This window comes from Merops nubicus, unplaced genomic scaffold (genome assembly GCF_000691845.1).
Source record: "Merops nubicus isolate BGI_N331 unplaced genomic scaffold, ASM69184v1 scaffold20109, whole genome shotgun sequence".
Taxonomy (NCBI): domain Eukaryota; kingdom Metazoa; phylum Chordata; class Aves; order Coraciiformes; family Meropidae; genus Merops; species Merops nubicus.
Genome location: NW_008629198.1, coordinates 36,221 through 52,102, shown reverse-complemented (window position 1 = coordinate 52,102; position 15,882 = coordinate 36,221). Strand labels below are relative to the sequence as shown.

At 52.0% G+C, this 15,882-nt stretch overlaps 1 protein-coding gene across 1 annotated transcript in view; it reads left to right on the top strand.

The window, feature by feature from the left end:
• MAP1LC3A (microtubule-associated protein 1 light chain 3 alpha) overlaps window positions 1-13,878 on the top strand; it is a 14,167-nt gene extending 289 nt beyond the window's left edge. Inside the window, exons 2-5 of the mRNA XM_008946931.1 lie at window positions 2,265-2,340; window positions 9,688-9,743; window positions 12,876-12,982; window positions 13,502-13,878. Of these exons, the coding sequence (XP_008945179.1) occupies window positions 2,265-2,340; window positions 9,688-9,743; window positions 12,876-12,982; window positions 13,502-13,664 (402 nt within the window). The 3' untranslated portion in view covers window positions 13,665-13,878. The remainder of the gene's footprint in view (window positions 1-2,264; window positions 2,341-9,687; window positions 9,744-12,875; window positions 12,983-13,501) is intronic.
• Window positions 13,879-15,882: the final 2,004 nt, after the last annotated feature.

The following is a 15,882-nucleotide window of genomic DNA, read 5'->3' as shown; positions in this document are numbered from 1 at the left end:
CGAGGGGCTCTGAAATCTGCAGGGCAAGGGTAATAGTCAAGAGGCAAATACTCGTGTTTCACTCTTGCCCTGGGTCCAGTCTTTATGCTTTTGACAGGCAGAGCACAATGACCTCTTCAAAAATTACATCCCGTGATCCCTATCTTGTTAGCATTAGAGCAGTTTTGTTCCAGAAACTCGATACACCCTCTGTAATTGTTCTTGAGGCGGAGAAGAGTTAATGCTCGCTTCATACCCATCCCTTTGTTAAAGGTACCTTGTGGCAAAACTCAGATGACAAGGAGGCTGCCATAGAAGGTACCAGCTTTGCTTGCCAGACCTGACAGTGAAATCAGCTGAAACATCAGCTGCTGTTTCTCCTGCCCCTTGCTGGCTGCACTGGGAGAGGTCCCTGTTTCTGGCAGGTTACATCCCAAGGGGGCCTATTGCATGAGCTTCACTGCCTGAATAATACTGAAATCAGTGTATTCTTGCCAAATAAGGCCTTATTTTGGGTCAGATACTGTCCAAACACAGGTGACGGTGTTTCTTACGTGAGTTTTAAAATTGGAGCTGTTTCCTACTGAACTGCTGATCCAGCACTGCTCTCTTGGAAACTGTAAATATTTGGTAATTGGCACAATCCTTCTGGCCTTGAATGCTTCCCCAGCCTTCTCCTGCCACAGCGAGGGAGCCAAGTGAACGTGCACAAACAGGAATAAAGTGAAGCCTGGGTGCCCTGGGATACTTGTTTGGAACGCTGCTGGTCTGTGTTCACCATAAGCTATGTATTAGAAGCAGTAAAGTCCTAAACCAAACCCTTGGTAACTACGTACTGTTGAACTGGTAAGAATAGGCTTATTATGGTCAGGAGGAGTCTGGTTTGCCTCTGCAGATTGTTCAGACTTTATAGGAGCCTGAAGGAAAACAAAATCCGAGGCTTGGGGTAGTTGAAAGAAAGCAGGATTAAAATAGCCCAGGAGAGAAAGAGGGGGGTGAGGAGTCTGGTGCTGCCAACTGCAAGTGCTCCTTGTTTCTGTGTACTTTCCTCTGCCCTTTTGCTCTCTCAGCTGACTGGTCTGCAGAGCTCAGTCAGGAGGAGGGGAGGGAGGAGGAGGAGGAGGCCTGGCAGCCCCTGCAGTTGTTTTAGGTCAGGGCTGGAACTGCTCACTTGGAGAAAGTAAATACGTCTTGTTTTCATCGAGTAATTACACAACAGGAGCAGGAAGTGATTGTTACAGTGCAGTTGGAGAGGGCTGATGGAAAACATCGCCGGTGACAATGGCTCCATTTTTAAGGCCTCAAAACTTTATATAAGTGGAACGGTTCCAAAAAAACAGTGAAAAGGCGGAGTCAGGAATGTGGCTGTTTATAAAAGGCACCCAGGCTCCAGTTTCATGGCAAGTGGCTTGCTTAGGTCTTGATCTGCCACCCCTTGCTGAAGACTCTGCTTTCCTTGATGTGTGTTTTCCCCTTTCTTGTGTTTCTGAGATTTATTTTTCCATTAACAACTTCTACTTGTTCATCTGCTTTGTCTTGGGTCTATCTTGAATAAAATTTCTGGATTTCTATCCATCATTGTTGAGGACTTGAAAAAGGGACTGGCTGGGAAATGCCAGGGGTTTGAGCCAGCTTGTGTTGAGGGCACTGAGCACTGCCTTCTGTGATCTGATACACATTGGTGGTGAGAGGGTGACACTCTGTGACCTGGTCTGCTCCTTGGCACCTCTGCAGCAGAGCAGCTCTGCTCTGGGTGCATGGGGGGAAATCTGACAGTAACCCTTTGCTTTCATGTGCTGAACCCAACCGTGGAAGCTGAGTCAGTTCTCTGTGCACTCAGAGCTCTGTAGGAGTCCACATCAATTCCCAGGACAAAGCTGTGGTCTGTGTCAGGGAAACAGGGTGTTCTGGCCCTGGCGAGGGCGTGCGGCAGCCTGACGACACCGTTGTACCTCCTGTGGAGAGCACGAGTCCTTCAGAGCATTGGGTGGCACCCGCACCTCCTCTGCTCTGGAAGTGGTTGCTTTGAGTTGGCTGCTGTGCTGTTGAGGCAGCCAGCAGGCTTGCAGCTTTGTTTCCAGTGCCGTGCATAGCAGCCTGGTTACCTTGCACCTCGGGCAGCTCACTGCAAGGGAGTTGGCCTCGTGCCCCAGCACCCTGCCAGAACAGAGCCACCTCACAGGAGTGCACATCCACGTGTCCTGTGGGTCAGCTGGAGCCCCTGGCCTGGTGACAGACATAGAGGTTTGACCTCTGCCTCTGTGGCCTGAGTATTCCCATCCCAGGTTCAATCCTCTGGGACATCTGCCTTTAGCTCTCGGCAGCCAGCTCTCTCTAGAGGAAAGGCAGCAGTGGATGATGGCAGCGTGCAGAGCTGGCTTCCCTCTTCTCATGTCATAACGATTTTGCTTGTTAGTGGCTTGGAAAAGCACCTTGATCTTGATCTGAGGTTGCTTTGTGAGTCAGCTTGTCCTCATGCCCTGTGCTGGAGGTATTTGTACTCCAGCAGTTGTGCTTTAACACCTGGGATTCCTTGAAATGAGGCTGCTCTTCAGAGTCGGTGCTTAGCTGCCCCTCTCTAGCTGCAGTAGTTACCAAGGCCATTCTGTGACAGTTTGATGTGAGCTTCATTGTCAGCGTTGAAGAAAGTACTGGTACAAAAAGAGCTGAACAAACATCCAGAACAAATGCCAACCAGACACATGGACCACAAATACCGATTTTTAAAATTATTATTTTATATAACAAAAGGTCCCAACCGGCAGCCAGGAATAACAAAACCTGTATGTCCTCTGTTCATTTCTTAGTACTTTGTTCACCACAGAAACTTCAGCTATCCCCTGGAGCCCGAAGGGTGGAGACTGGTGAATCCAGGAGCTGTAAGAGTGGTAGACTCTTGCTGCCTCTGTCATCGAGTAGTCAGGAGCCACAGACAAGTCATCTCCCTTGGCTTCTGTGTTCCTTCCGTGGTCATTCCCAGGGGAGATGACAGTCAGGAGAGTCTCTCAGGAGGTCTTCTGATGTGTCACCCTGCTTGTGTGACATTCTGTGGTTGACCTGTTCAGTGTATGAACACCTCTGAATTTGTGGCGTGCAGTTGTTTGCTGCCTTTTTGTCTTCAGAAGGCAGTTTGGGAACAGGGTGTGAGAGAAAATGAAGGAATAAATTCAAGACTCTTGTGTCTGGCACGTGTCCCCAAACAGGCCCTGCAGATCCGTGCATGTCCAGGCACGTTTATGCACAAATAGCAATGACTCAGGCTGTGCAGAGGCTCTGTGCACGTGTGTGGGGTTCTGCATTCACATACAGTTCTGTCAGGAGTGCCAGTTCTTTGTTCGAGCAATCTGAAGTATCCTGAGTAGTTCTGAGAAATCTGAGTTCATTGCTGCTGTCTCGGAGTCTTATAATTATGAAGGTTGTTAAGATGGAAGAAAAGGTCAAACAAAAGCTAGAGGCCAGGCTCCTGACAGCTCAGACAGAGGGAACGTGCTGTTGTTTTTCCAAGGCTAGTGAAACTATGATGAAATGTTGTGGGAAAAAAAAAACAAAACAAAACAAAACCAAAACAACAAAAACCAGTTGCTTGTCTTGAACCCTGGTACAAATACTCGGTATGCCATGTAGAGCTGGCACAGAGGGCATTGCCCACTTGCCCCTCACGCTCGGGGTGTGCAGTGAGTTGGAAGCCTTGCTTTAAGCCCTTTGAATGATGGAGGTGCAGGGCTCATCCTGCGTGGCCCACGGCGGGGGTGACGTGGTGCTGTGCAGCCAGGGGACAGAGTCGTGACGTTGGTTTGCTGACGGTGCTTGTGTTCCTGGGCTTGGTCAGGAGCTGGGCCCTTCAGCACGTGTCTGCCAGATGCAAATACTCCTTCTGCAGCCAGGCTCAAAATCGTACTCGGGTAAGTTTTGAAACTGCCAAAATAAAATGAAGGTGGTTCTGTTTGTCTTTTAAAATCCATTTTCAAGCTCTGCTCTGGAGCCAGGAAGTTTGGGAACTGACCCAAGTGAACAAGACTGCTGAGATCCTTCTGCAATCAGAGGGCTCCAGGAGCTAGGCTTTGAAAAGTCCTTCCAGACATGACACATCTTGTCATGAAGCTGTAACAACAAAAAGGGGAGTCTTACAGACAGATCAGCAGTTGCTCCATGTTCCTGTTGGTAATGACTTCATGTGACAGTAGAGCATCAGGCTCTACATGGACTATGTTGTAGAGACACTTTCTATCAAACATTGATATATATATCAAACATTAAGTTCAAAACAGTGTAGTTTTGGTCCTGAGTCATTTGCCATGTCCTGTGCCCCCCAGCTTTGCAGACAGAAGAAGTAAAATGCCACCAACTATCAGAATCACTGTCAAGTTTCTGCAGCACTGCTGTCCTGTGTCCCCTGGGACAACAACCCTTTGTTTGTAGTGAGGACAGCTTTCCCAGGGCATGGCTGGCCTCACAAGCCCTGCCCTCCTTTCTGGCATGTGGGGTCTCCTCCTGCTCCTCCTGCAGTGCCACTGGCTTGAGAACAAGCTCTCTAGCATTGGGCAGGAAGCCACGACACGTACACAGGTGTGCATTTCCTGGTGGTTGGAGGTGTCTTGCCTCGAGGTGGTGTGATATTCCAAAAATATTTATTGATGTTCATCTGGAATGACCTGCATATCTTGCCTGTGTCTTCAGAAGATGCCAGCTCATCCCAAACTGATTTCAAACCATCCAATTCCTCTTCACCTTGCAGAAAATCTCTGGAGAGAGGACCACATTCTTGCAACCCTCTGTCCTGGTTTGACCACAGAAGCTTCTTGAAAAAACATGTTCATTTTTGCATCTGCTTCAGATCTGAGGCGGATTCATCCCCAAGCTGGCTGGCAGAGTGTCTTGTGGATGGCAGAGAGAAAGCCACAGGGCTGGCAGCCTGCTGCAAGCATCAGGGATGTCTGCACGCTCCCTTTGTGCCATGGGCAGCTGCACCCCGAGCCCTGGGACTGCAGGGAGGGGCAGTAGCTCATGGCTGGATTTCTCCTCTCTGCTTTGTTCTCCACACGCAGCTCTTGCTCAGCTCCAGGAGCTGTTGACCTGGTTGACCATTGATGATGTTTCCAGGCAGTGTTTTTTCATAGTGGTGTTTTCTTAATCACATTCCTGTTGCTCTCAGGCACCGAGGCTGGTCCTAGAGTTCATCTGCTGCCCCACAGCAGCACCAGTGCCTGACCAGTGTTTGTCTAGTGTCTTCTGAAAAATGCTGTCCCTGGGCAACCTCGCTGTTGGAGTACTGGCCTCATGTTTTCCTTCTGTTCCACTATGTGTATTTTTTGTCTGATGAAGCTGGTTTGCCCCCAGGACTGTCCTTCCATTCTGTGTCTGCACAGCACCCAGTGCAGGAGAGACCTGTCAACCGTAGCCAGGGTTCCTGGGCACTGCTGGCAGCAAAGGTTAATGCTTGCAAAGCCTGTCTTAAAATTTTATACTGTTCTCCTTAACTTTCATAATGATCTCATCCTGCATTGCCATGGGATATGTTCCATGCCCACATCTTTGGGAGAACAGCTTGGGAAGGACCTCAGTTGAGAAAACAGCTGAGATTCTGGTGTTTCAGGCAATTTGCAAGCTTTGCTGTTGGTACTTACCAGTCGAAACAGCAGTTGGAGGAGAAACAGGCAATTTTCCCAGCGTGTGCAATGCTACAGAAATAATTCTGTCTTTCAGTAGGCCCTAGCAGTGAAATTTCACTAGGAATAACCAATAAAAAGTGTGTGGCTTTTATCTTGCTTCCATCTTGAGCTTTCGGATCCTGGCGCGGGGGGAAGCGCCCGGCTTGCCTGCTGGCAGGGGTGCAGTGCCCATGCCTGGGAGCAGAGCTGCTGCCCTCCCCTCCCTGAACAGAGCTGCTGCCCTCCCCTCCCTGGGCAGAGCTGCTGCCCTCCCCTCCCTGGGCAGTTTGCTCATCGTTGCTCAGCTCCTTCAGACCAGCTGCTGGCTGTGGTCCCTTCGTCCCCTCGTGGGTGGAGTTCCAGAGCTGCTGAGGTCAGGTGTGTGGTGCTTTGCTTCTCCTTGCAGCAAGGAGGGTCCAGAGCCAAAGGTGCAGATAAGGACTGAGTTGTGTAAACAGTTCTGGCTCACTTTACTTGGAGGCTGAGGATTGAGAGTAGACAGGTTTTAAGAGAAAAAGGGAAAGTCTTAACCTCAGGTAGCACAGCCTGTAATTTGGGAGAGCTGCAGGAGAGGAACAAGGCTTTTAAACTCAGACCTGTCGTGTATGCAATGTGAGTGTGCAGACACTGCTAGTGAAAGGGGGGGAGCATACCTGTCTGCAGTGCTGTGTGGTGGGGGCCTGGCATCTCCACTGGTGTCTCTCTGAAGTGCCCTTTGGTGCCCTTCTCTTTATTCCTGTGACTTAGATTGGACTACATATTCATATGTATGCATGAATATTCATACACCCAATTAAAGGTGGTATCTGTAGCTATTCCTTGCTGTGTGATGTTGAAAATGCTTTCATGAGACAGGGTCAACCTGTGGCTCCCACACCAGGCTGAGGAAGGTGTGGGTGACCTTCATCTGTTTCTTGCAGATCTCTAGTGCCTGAACTGTTGTATGCACAGAAACAAGTAGTGTGCAAGGTTTGATGCAGGAGAGCTTCTCCTTGTTCCCAAGCCTGCTTGTCTGGAGCTCCAGTGCTAGGATGGGACTGAGTGTGCTCCTTAGCAGAGCATCAGATGTCCTGGAAACTTCTCCCTGAATCTTCAGGCACCTGAGCAGCTTAGGTGGGGTTGCTCTGAACCACCATCCTGCATCTCCTGGGCAGAGGAAGAAGTGCAGTGCTTTAGATGCTTGCAGCTGCAATCAGATGGACCTGCTGGAGTGACCCAGCAGCCCCTGGAGCAAAGCAGCACCTCCTGCCATTGCACTGTGGGGAGCTGCAAAGCAGCCACCTCCCACAGGGTCCTGTGTGGCTGGAAAGGCTGCAAAAGCCTTGGGCCCATCTGGCTGGAGGGACCAGGTCCTGGGCACACGACAGGTCTTCAAGAGTGGGACAGGGGAGCTGCCACTAAGGTACATCAGACCTGAGGTTAGTTGGGAGCTTTATTGTGGTGGCTTCTGCCCTTGCTTCCTGCTGCTCATGGAGGCAGCAAGACCTGGAAGAGAGCTGCTGCAGCAGCAGCTGCCTGCCTCTGTCCCAGGCACCTGCAGCTGACGCCCCTGGGGGGCAAAGGACTGGGGTGCAGGGTGGGATCCCCAGACACTGATGTGTAGCTGGACTGATGATGTGCTGCTTATTCTCTGTGGTGATGGCTGCCAGCCTCGGGCTGGATTTGGGAGTGAGAAGGGGTGTCAGGCTTGTGGCTGCCCCTTGGTGCACGCAGCCTGGACTAGCTGGGTGCTCTGAGATTATCCCTGTTCCTAGCTATGAGAACATGCAAAGGCTGCAGATTTGCCTTTGGCAAATGGCCTCTCAGACCCTTCTCAGCATTACCTGCGTTGTTTGGGCTTCCTGTGCAAATGTTTCTGTGACCCTACAAAGAGATGCATACATGGTGTCTAGGAAGCCCATCCACGTGGCCATCTGAAAACTAGCCAGCCATGAGGACACAGCTTTCTGCAGGCTCTCCTGATATCTGGCAAGTTTGAGCTGACTGCAGGCAAGCTGCCTAAAATACTTAGGCTTGTAAGTGTTGAGCTCTTGTGCTCTGGATCTCCAGCCTTTGAGGTGCTCTGTCCTGCTGAGGCTTGTACACGATGAACACGTGGGAGTGGAGCTCTGCAGGAGGAGGGGGCACACACTTCTGCCTGGCTGCTCAAGGTGCTTCTTGTCACTGTGTCCTTCAGGGTTCCTGAGGAAGCTTTGCTGTACCAGTGCCACCTGCAGTGCTGATTTCTGCATAACTCCTTGCTGATTGGGACCTCAGGGGAAAATTGTCTGTGCCACTGGGATAACTCTGGAGCATTGGATAGGGTGAAAAGGAAACCTGAGGAACTCCATCTTCACTCATAACACCCAAGACAAATATACCCAAAATTTCCTTTAAATCCAAATAATCTTGCTCTGTCTTGGTAGCCCATGGAGTCCTACAGAAGAAAGATCCTATCCTATAAGAGGGATATTTTCCTCTCAGAGGAGACGAAAGTGGTGCTCAAAATCTTCTGCGATCTGGTGACTTTGCACTCTTGTGGCCTCTGAATAAACTCCAGCCTCTTCCCAAAAAGTTATCTAGCCAAAGTCAATTTATAAGTAATGAGATTTTAGTGAGTAGTTAGAGGAGAAATGCTCAGTGTTTGGGGGGGGAGAAACACTCAAACATGTGCACTTGACCTGCCCTACGTGATCCCAGTGGGTTCATGCAGCACGGGGGCTGCATGAGGCAGGTGAGGAGAGTTGGGCTGGAAGCAGGTGCTGTGCTGGCAACTGTGTGATCTGCAGGTTGATCCCTCGACAGATCCTGTGCTACTCAGATCTTGCATTTCTAGGCAGTCCTTGGCTGTTGCCCTTCACCCACCAGCTTACCTGCTGTGATCCTTGAAACTGCTTCCTCTGGGCAGTTCAGATGAGCCACTGCAGGCTTGAAGCACTTCCCAGAGTAATGGTAACCTAAGGAGGAGTGTAGGTGTGTCATGTCCCAGGAAGAGCACAGAGAGCCACACCTGCTCTTAGCATGGCTTTTTCCCCTCCTTTCTGCTGCTTGGAATGGCAGAAGGTGGAGCAAGGAGCAGAGAGGGGGCATTGGATTTCTCCTGCAAGGTCCAAGAGTGTGCAAGCACCAGGGGAGGTTTAGGTTGGATATTAGGAAAAACTTCTTCACCAAAAGGATTACCAAGCATTGGAACCAGCTGCCCAGGGAGGTGGTGGAGCCACCATCCTGCAGGGGTTTAAAAGATGTGTGGATGAAGTGCTCAGGGACATGTTTAGCAGTGGACTCAGTGTTAGGGGAATGGTTGGACTCGATGGTAAAGGTCTTTTCCAACCCAAACAATTCTATGATTCTATGAACTCTGGAGGAAAGTGGGTTAGAAAGTGTGAGAACAGCTGCAGAAAAAGCCTTCTAGTGTGTGGGTCATCTCCTTGCTTAAGTTTCTCATTCCATATCCATGGCAGGCCCAGAACCACTTTCTGTCAGGCCAATAGCTGTGGTAGCTGGTATGTAGATGTGTGGTGGTGAAGGAGTCCTCCTTGGCAAGGCACATCTCTTGGGCTAAGGCTGTGCCAGGTAGTGCTTGGAAGTGCACAACAGGCAGAAGGAAATGGCTGAAATCCAGCCCCTGTTTGGAGGATCGTGTCCTCTGGAGAAGCAGCCAGGAGACACAAAGAGCCCACACTGCCAGGGCTGAGACCCTAAAGCTGTGCTGCCTCCAGCACCGAGGTCACGAGCAGCGTTTGCTTATGGGATGTGTAGGAACACAGCTTTGTAATCCTTACAGACTCATGGAAGTCACTTGGCTTGCCTGTCTGTTGCCCCGTTTTCCTGGGCAGGGCAGCGTGTCCCTGCCGTGGGGTGGCTGCTGTGCTAGGAAGCCACTGAAGGGTTGGGCACTGAGGCCCACGCCTGGCTGACCAGCTCACTGCTGCAGAACGTTCAGAAAAGGCCTGGTGGACTTCGCATTTCTTTGGCTGTGCCTCTCTCTGTCTGTGTGGCCTGCAGGGTGGTTCCCTGGGTCTCGGCTGACCTGGCCCAGCCAGATGTCTCTGACTCCTTTTCTTTGCTCCTTTCTTCCCAGCGGATCGTTGTAAGGAAGTCCAGCAGATCCGAGAGCAGCACCCAAGCAAGATCCCGGTGAGTTCTCCTCCTCTCTGCTCTGCACTGGCCCTTCTCACAGCCCCTCTGCTGCTGGGGAGCCCCCACCAGCCAGCCACGGGGGGGACAAAGCTTTGCTCCCCACAAGCCTCCAGTGCCTTGTGCATGCCAGATGCTCAGTAACAGACCACATTCCCAACAGTGGAAGGGGCTCATTTGGTCTCAAATCTGTTTCCAAGCTAATGAAGTAGGACAAAACTCTGAAATGGATTTATTTTTTTTTTCCCCTTTTGTTGCAGTAGCCACCTGACTTTCTCTGGATAACCTGGTAAGGATTTCTCTGCATCTGCCCAAAGAAAGATGCATGAGATGATCTTTGCTGAAAGCAAAAAGACTCTGTTAGGATAATGCATACACAGCCCAGTGGCCCCACCCATTCTGTGCTTTCCCAGCACCTGCTGCTGATGTGTGTAGGTGAGACTCCACAAACTGCCCCCAGTTCTTCCTGCCCATGTCAGACCTAAGGTGCTGTCTTGCTCTTTGGCTGTGAGTGTGCTTGTGATACCTCAGCTGAGTATTTGCTTCTCTTCCTGTAAAGATGGAGAACTTAGAGAAATAACATACTCAGGGCTTGCTCAACTTAGTGTATGCAATACCACAGCATGTGTGATGTGTTCCTAGCTCAGGTCACTCTCAGTGCTGGATGAACACCAGCTTTGTCTTACGACTGCATACAGTCTCTTGGCATTTAGTCTTCAAGCCTTAATGTCTCAGACTGCTGTTGGCACATACTAGTCCATTCCTGCCTTGCCCTTTGTTTGTTAGCACAGCATCTTGGAGCAAAAGGAGTTCTTTCTCCTTCTCTTCCAAAGGTACTCTAGTGTCCACACGTTGCCAGCTCAGCAAAGCAGGACTTGCCCCTGGCAGCACACTGGATGCCAGTATGGTACATCATCCCTGCAGTTACTGACTGGTGCTTTTAGCATGGTTCTCGTGGCATTAGGCTGGCTCTGCATTTCTCCAGAGCTGTGGCAGAGCTGATTACAATTCCAAAGCTCTAGCACTAAGGACAGGCTAGAAATAAGTTGTACATAAAAGAGACACACATGCGTGTATCAGGTGCCTATACAGAAATGGAAGTTGCCTAGGAAATGCACAGAAGGAGCCAGAGCTCTGTGTCTACATGCAGAATTTTACTGGTATTACTGAAATATATTACTGAAATATTACTGAAATGTAATGTGTATGTGGGAGAGCTTCCATGGCTGGAGTGCTCTTTGTGTTGGGATCAGACACCACGTGCCCCAGGAGAAGGCTTCTGTGTCATCAGGACCTGGCCACTGGTGTGGGTGTCTGGGGAGTTACAGAATCATAGATTTATTAGGGTTGGAAAAGACCTCTAAGATCATCAAGTCCAACTATCACCCAACACTACCATGACCACATAGTCCAAAATGCCTCATCAGCATTGTTTTTTGAACATCTCTGGGGATGGTGACTCCACCACCATCCTTGGGGGTGGGGGGAGGTTTGGCAGTGGCAGAGACCTGAGCCCTCCCACCCCTGCGCCAGTGACCTCTCTGTTCAGTGCCTTGTCCCTGGTGTTGTCCTGGGTGCCAGTGCTGTGAGAGGATGGGCATCCTGGCCTGTGTCAGAACTGGTGTGACCAGCAGCAGTAGGGAGGTGACCGTGCCCCTGGACTCGGCACTCGTACTGCGTGTCCAGGACAGGCTCCTCAGAGGACACGTAGGTGCAGGGCTCCCAGCCAGCCACCTGACACTCCTCCTCACCTGGGAGCTGCCTGCAGTGTAGCTGGGCCCATCCTGGTGTGCCTCGCGGTCAGCCCTGCAGCCTGGAGACCTCAGCAGGCGTGGTCAGCTCCCTGCTGATGCCGCAGCGTGCCCTGGTGTGAGGGGCAGCAGGAGTTCTGCTGCTGGGTGTGTCACCCGGCGGTACAGGGAGGGGCAAACCCCTGAGCCCGGGGGCTGGTTTGCTCCTCTTGGCTCCACAGAGCCACCTCCTGGGCACCCCGATCCCTGCGTGCTGCTCCATCCCTGGACCGCCCGCAGCCCTTGGCAGTCTCTAGCTGTGGGAAAGAGCTGAGGAGAGGATTTGTGGGAACTCTTTGCCTTACAGTGCAGCACAGCGTAAGGAGCTGCTGAGTGACTCGGCTCTGCCTGTGCAGCAGCCAGCCAGGTGCTGGCAGAGCCCAGAGTGTCCCTGCAGTGGGAACGTGCTGCACGTTACAAGTGCCACCATCACTGACTTCACCCACCTGCTGGCCTGCCCCTTAGAGTACAGCTAGTGGGCTTTGGAGGTGGTTTAGCAGAGCAACTGTTGCTGTCAGCTCACAGCCCTTAGCAGAAGAAAGCTGTGAGTTCTAGTGGCAGGACACCTGAAGTCACTGCCAGCAGTTTCAGAAGGTAGGTGTGGCAGAGCTTTCCCAAGCAAGACCTCTTGCAGGGCAGGGCAGGTTGGGCTGTCCCCGAGGTGGCACTGTGCTGAAGTGCCTGAGAAGCTCCTGGCATGTAGGTGGCACATGGCTTTCCAGTCTGGTTCAGAGTCACTGTGTCTGAGTGTTGACATGAGGAGTGGGACAGGCGAGATCCAAACTACCCCTTTCTGAAGGAATGCTTTGGGTGGCCTTGGCTTTTTTTCCTAAAAGCTGCTTGTTTGGCAGTATTCCCAGCTCGTCCTGACCAAGCGGGGTGATGCTGAGCAGCAGCAGCCCAGGACTGTGGCACAAAGGGGAAGGAAGATGTCTCTTGCTGTGCACCATGTGTTCAGTCCTTAGCTCAAACCAGCAAAGCCTGTGGTTGGGGTCAGTCTGACAGTGGTGTTAAAAGACACTTCAGTCCTTCTCTGAATCTCCGGCCTGTTGTGGGTGGTCGCTAACTCCGTCCACTAAGGCAAAGTGTTCCTCAGGCAGGCAGAGCACTTGGTGCTTTGGTTCACTGCCTTGGGTGCTCTCCACTGCCTGGCTCAGGCAGACTGATGACTCTTTGCTGGAGCCAACCTGATGGTCACTGTTCATGTCCTTCTTTTTGGTTTCCTGTGAGGCTGAAGCCAATGTGAGGCCTCGCCGCAGCATTTCCACTCGTGCAGTTTTGATCTGTTTGACCTCGGGGCCCTGTGAGCCATGGCTAACCCAACCATTGACCTTCTCCCCAGGTCATCATCGAACGCTATAAAGGGGAGAAACAGCTGCCAGTGCTGGACAAGACCAAGTTCCTTGTCCCAGACCATGTCAACATGAGTGAATTGGTCAAAATAATCCGGTGAGTGGGGTGGCCCCGGCTGGCACGCTCTGAACCTGTCCTCACCCCCAGGCCCTGGACAAAGAGTGGTGGGGTGAGGAGGAGGCAGAGGCAGCTGCTGGGGATGGGGACATGGCAACCACAGCATTGTTGTGTTGTGGTAAAGACTGTATGGGGGGCTTGGGAGGGGGTGGGGACAGACTCTTGGCATCTGGTGAAAGACTGTGAGCTCTCCCTCATAGGGACACTCCATGAGCTGGTGGGAGGGACTCCAATCCCTGTCGTTATCCTTCAGCTTAGATGAAAGAGGTGTCTGCCTTGCCAGCAGCGCTTGGAGAAAGGGGCTTTGCAGGGTCCTCATTCAGGAGGCCTTGGAGCCCCAAGTGGCTCAGCTGGGGTGCTGGACACTGTCCTGAGCATGTGGGAGGAGGTCCCAGCTGTGCAGGCCTGGTGCTGTGTGAGCTTGGGGAGGGCAGAACTTCTTTCTCAGTGCCTTCCCCAGCTGGGCTGACCCAGGCCCTCCTGCCCTTGCCCCCGCAGGCGTCGCTTGCAGCTGAATCCCACCCAGGCTTTCTTCCTGCTGGTGAACCAGCACAGCATGGTGAGCGTGTCTACCCCCATCTCGGAGATCTACGAGCAGGAGAAGGACGAGGATGGCTTCCTCTACATGGTCTATGCTTCCCAGGAGACCTTTGGCTACTGAGGCCTCCTGAAAGGTGGCGTGTGGAGACAGATGAACTGTGGCGTGCAGGCCCTTGGCCTTGGAAGACAACACAACCAGAGGCTTGCAACCTGGGGACTCTGCTGCCTCCCTCTCCCTCCCTCCCTCCCTTTCCCATCACCTTGTCCTCAGAGAGGCTCCCGGCGCGCGTTGGACTCGCACAGCCCCTCAGCCCTGTGTAATTAGCCCCGTGCCCTCCCACAGACAGACGGACCCCCCGCGCCCACCTGGGGCCTCAGCTGCCCGCCTGGTCCCCGTCGTGTCACCTCCAGCTGCAGCTTCTGCCTCCTCCCCGTGGTGTCCCCTCCAGCCGCAGCTGCCCGCCTGGTCCCCGTGGTGTCCCCGTGGTGTCCCCTCCAGCCGCTCTCCCGTGCCCTGCCCACCGCTGCCAGGGTGGTGGTGAGGACAGGCCCCATCCCCTTGGCCTCCAGCCTCCTCCAGCACCACCGAGGGGCAGGAGGGCTGCAAAGGCAGCAAACAGATGTTACCGTTGCTCCCGAGTGTTAATTGATTTTAATTACACCCATATCAGATTCTTGGTGCTACTGAGTAGATGTAGGCATCTCCATAGGGCTGTGGATAGTGTATATCTTTTAGATTTATGTTACTGTTGTTTGGGTTTTTTTCTGTAGGGTTTTTTGGTTTGGTTTGGTTTGGATTTTTAGGGATAGATTGGAATGGGGAGAGGGGCTAATCTTTCCTGTATTCTGTAGGTAGGTAATTCAGGCTTCGTTGCACTTTAAAGCATAGTAGATGTCAGAGTGGAATTTACTTTTAATTTATGCAGGTTTGCCATCCATAGTGCTGCTCCTCTGTTGGCAGTTTTAACTAGACTGTCTTTTTTTTAAGATAAAAGTATTTCCCTTCTCTCTGTCTCCCCATTGCATGAAAATTTTTGGTCTCAGTGTGGCAGAGCTCACTCAAGGAATGTACTGATTTCTATTTGCTAAGATGTTCCCATTCCTGTTTCTCATATATTACACCAAAAACAAATGTGTATGATAAAATCCAACCCAGTTTAATCTATACAAAGGTATATATATAAATATATATAAAATAAACATAAATTCAAGTCGTGTCTTGTAGGAACGTTCTGTTCTCACTTGTCTCTGTTACTGTCCCTAGTACCTCCTCGGATTTGCCTGCTCAGGTGGCTCCTCTGGCAACGGGCTGCTCCTTCTGCCTGGCTGTTGGCCCTGGCTCAGCTGCTCGTGGGCTTCTGTTGCCATTGTTGTTCAAACATAGCTTTGAACCCACTGTTTGCAGTGACGTCCGGCTTCCTCCCAGTCATCATCACTCCTGACCCTCCTGGGCAAATTGGCAACTGTCTCAGCTCAGGTTGTGAGTATGTTTGGCCTTCATCCAAAGCTGCCTTCGCTCGTTTTGGCTCAGGGAGTGTGGGTTAGGTGAGCAGACAGTGAGGTGGATCAAGAGCTGGCAGAGTGACAGAGCTCAGAGGGTTGTGATCAGTGGTGCACAGTCTAGCTGGGGGCTTGTGGCTCGTCTGTTCCCGGGGTCAGCACTGGGTCTGGTCTTGTTCAACGTATTCCTCAGTGACCTGGATGAAGGCACAGAGTGGACCCCCAGCCAGTTTGCTGATACCAAACTGGGAGCAGTGTCTGACACCAGAGCTGTGCTGCTGTGCAGCGAGACCTGGACAGGCTGCAGAGCTGGGTGGAGGGGAACCTGGTGAAGTTCCACAGGGGCCAGTGTAGGGTCCTGCACGTGGGGAGGAATAAACCCACGCAGCAGTGCAGGTTAGGGGCTGGCCTGCTGGCAAGCAGCTCTGGAGGAGGGACTCCTGACAACCCCGACTCAGCTGGAGGAAAGGTTAATGCTGCCCTTCCTCCTCTCACCCAGGCAAGGAAGGAGTTAATGCTGCCCTTCCTCCTCTCACCCAGGCAAGGAAAGGGTTAATGCTGCCCTTCCTCCTCTCACCCAGGCAAGCAAAGGTCCAACACCTGCTTGAGTTCCTCACCACCCCACACCAGGAGGGGCTGAAAGGACAGTAACACATTGGTGTGGGGGCATGACCACCACCATTAAAGAGGCAGACCTGGGAGACCTCGCTGGGACCAGGAAGTGGGGACCTGAAACCCCCTCTCCTTTCCCTCTCTCTCTTCTTTACTTGTGGTTCCTGCCACCCACCCCCTTGGCTGGACTAGTGCTGGAACACATCTCTCTCTCTCTCTCTTTTCCT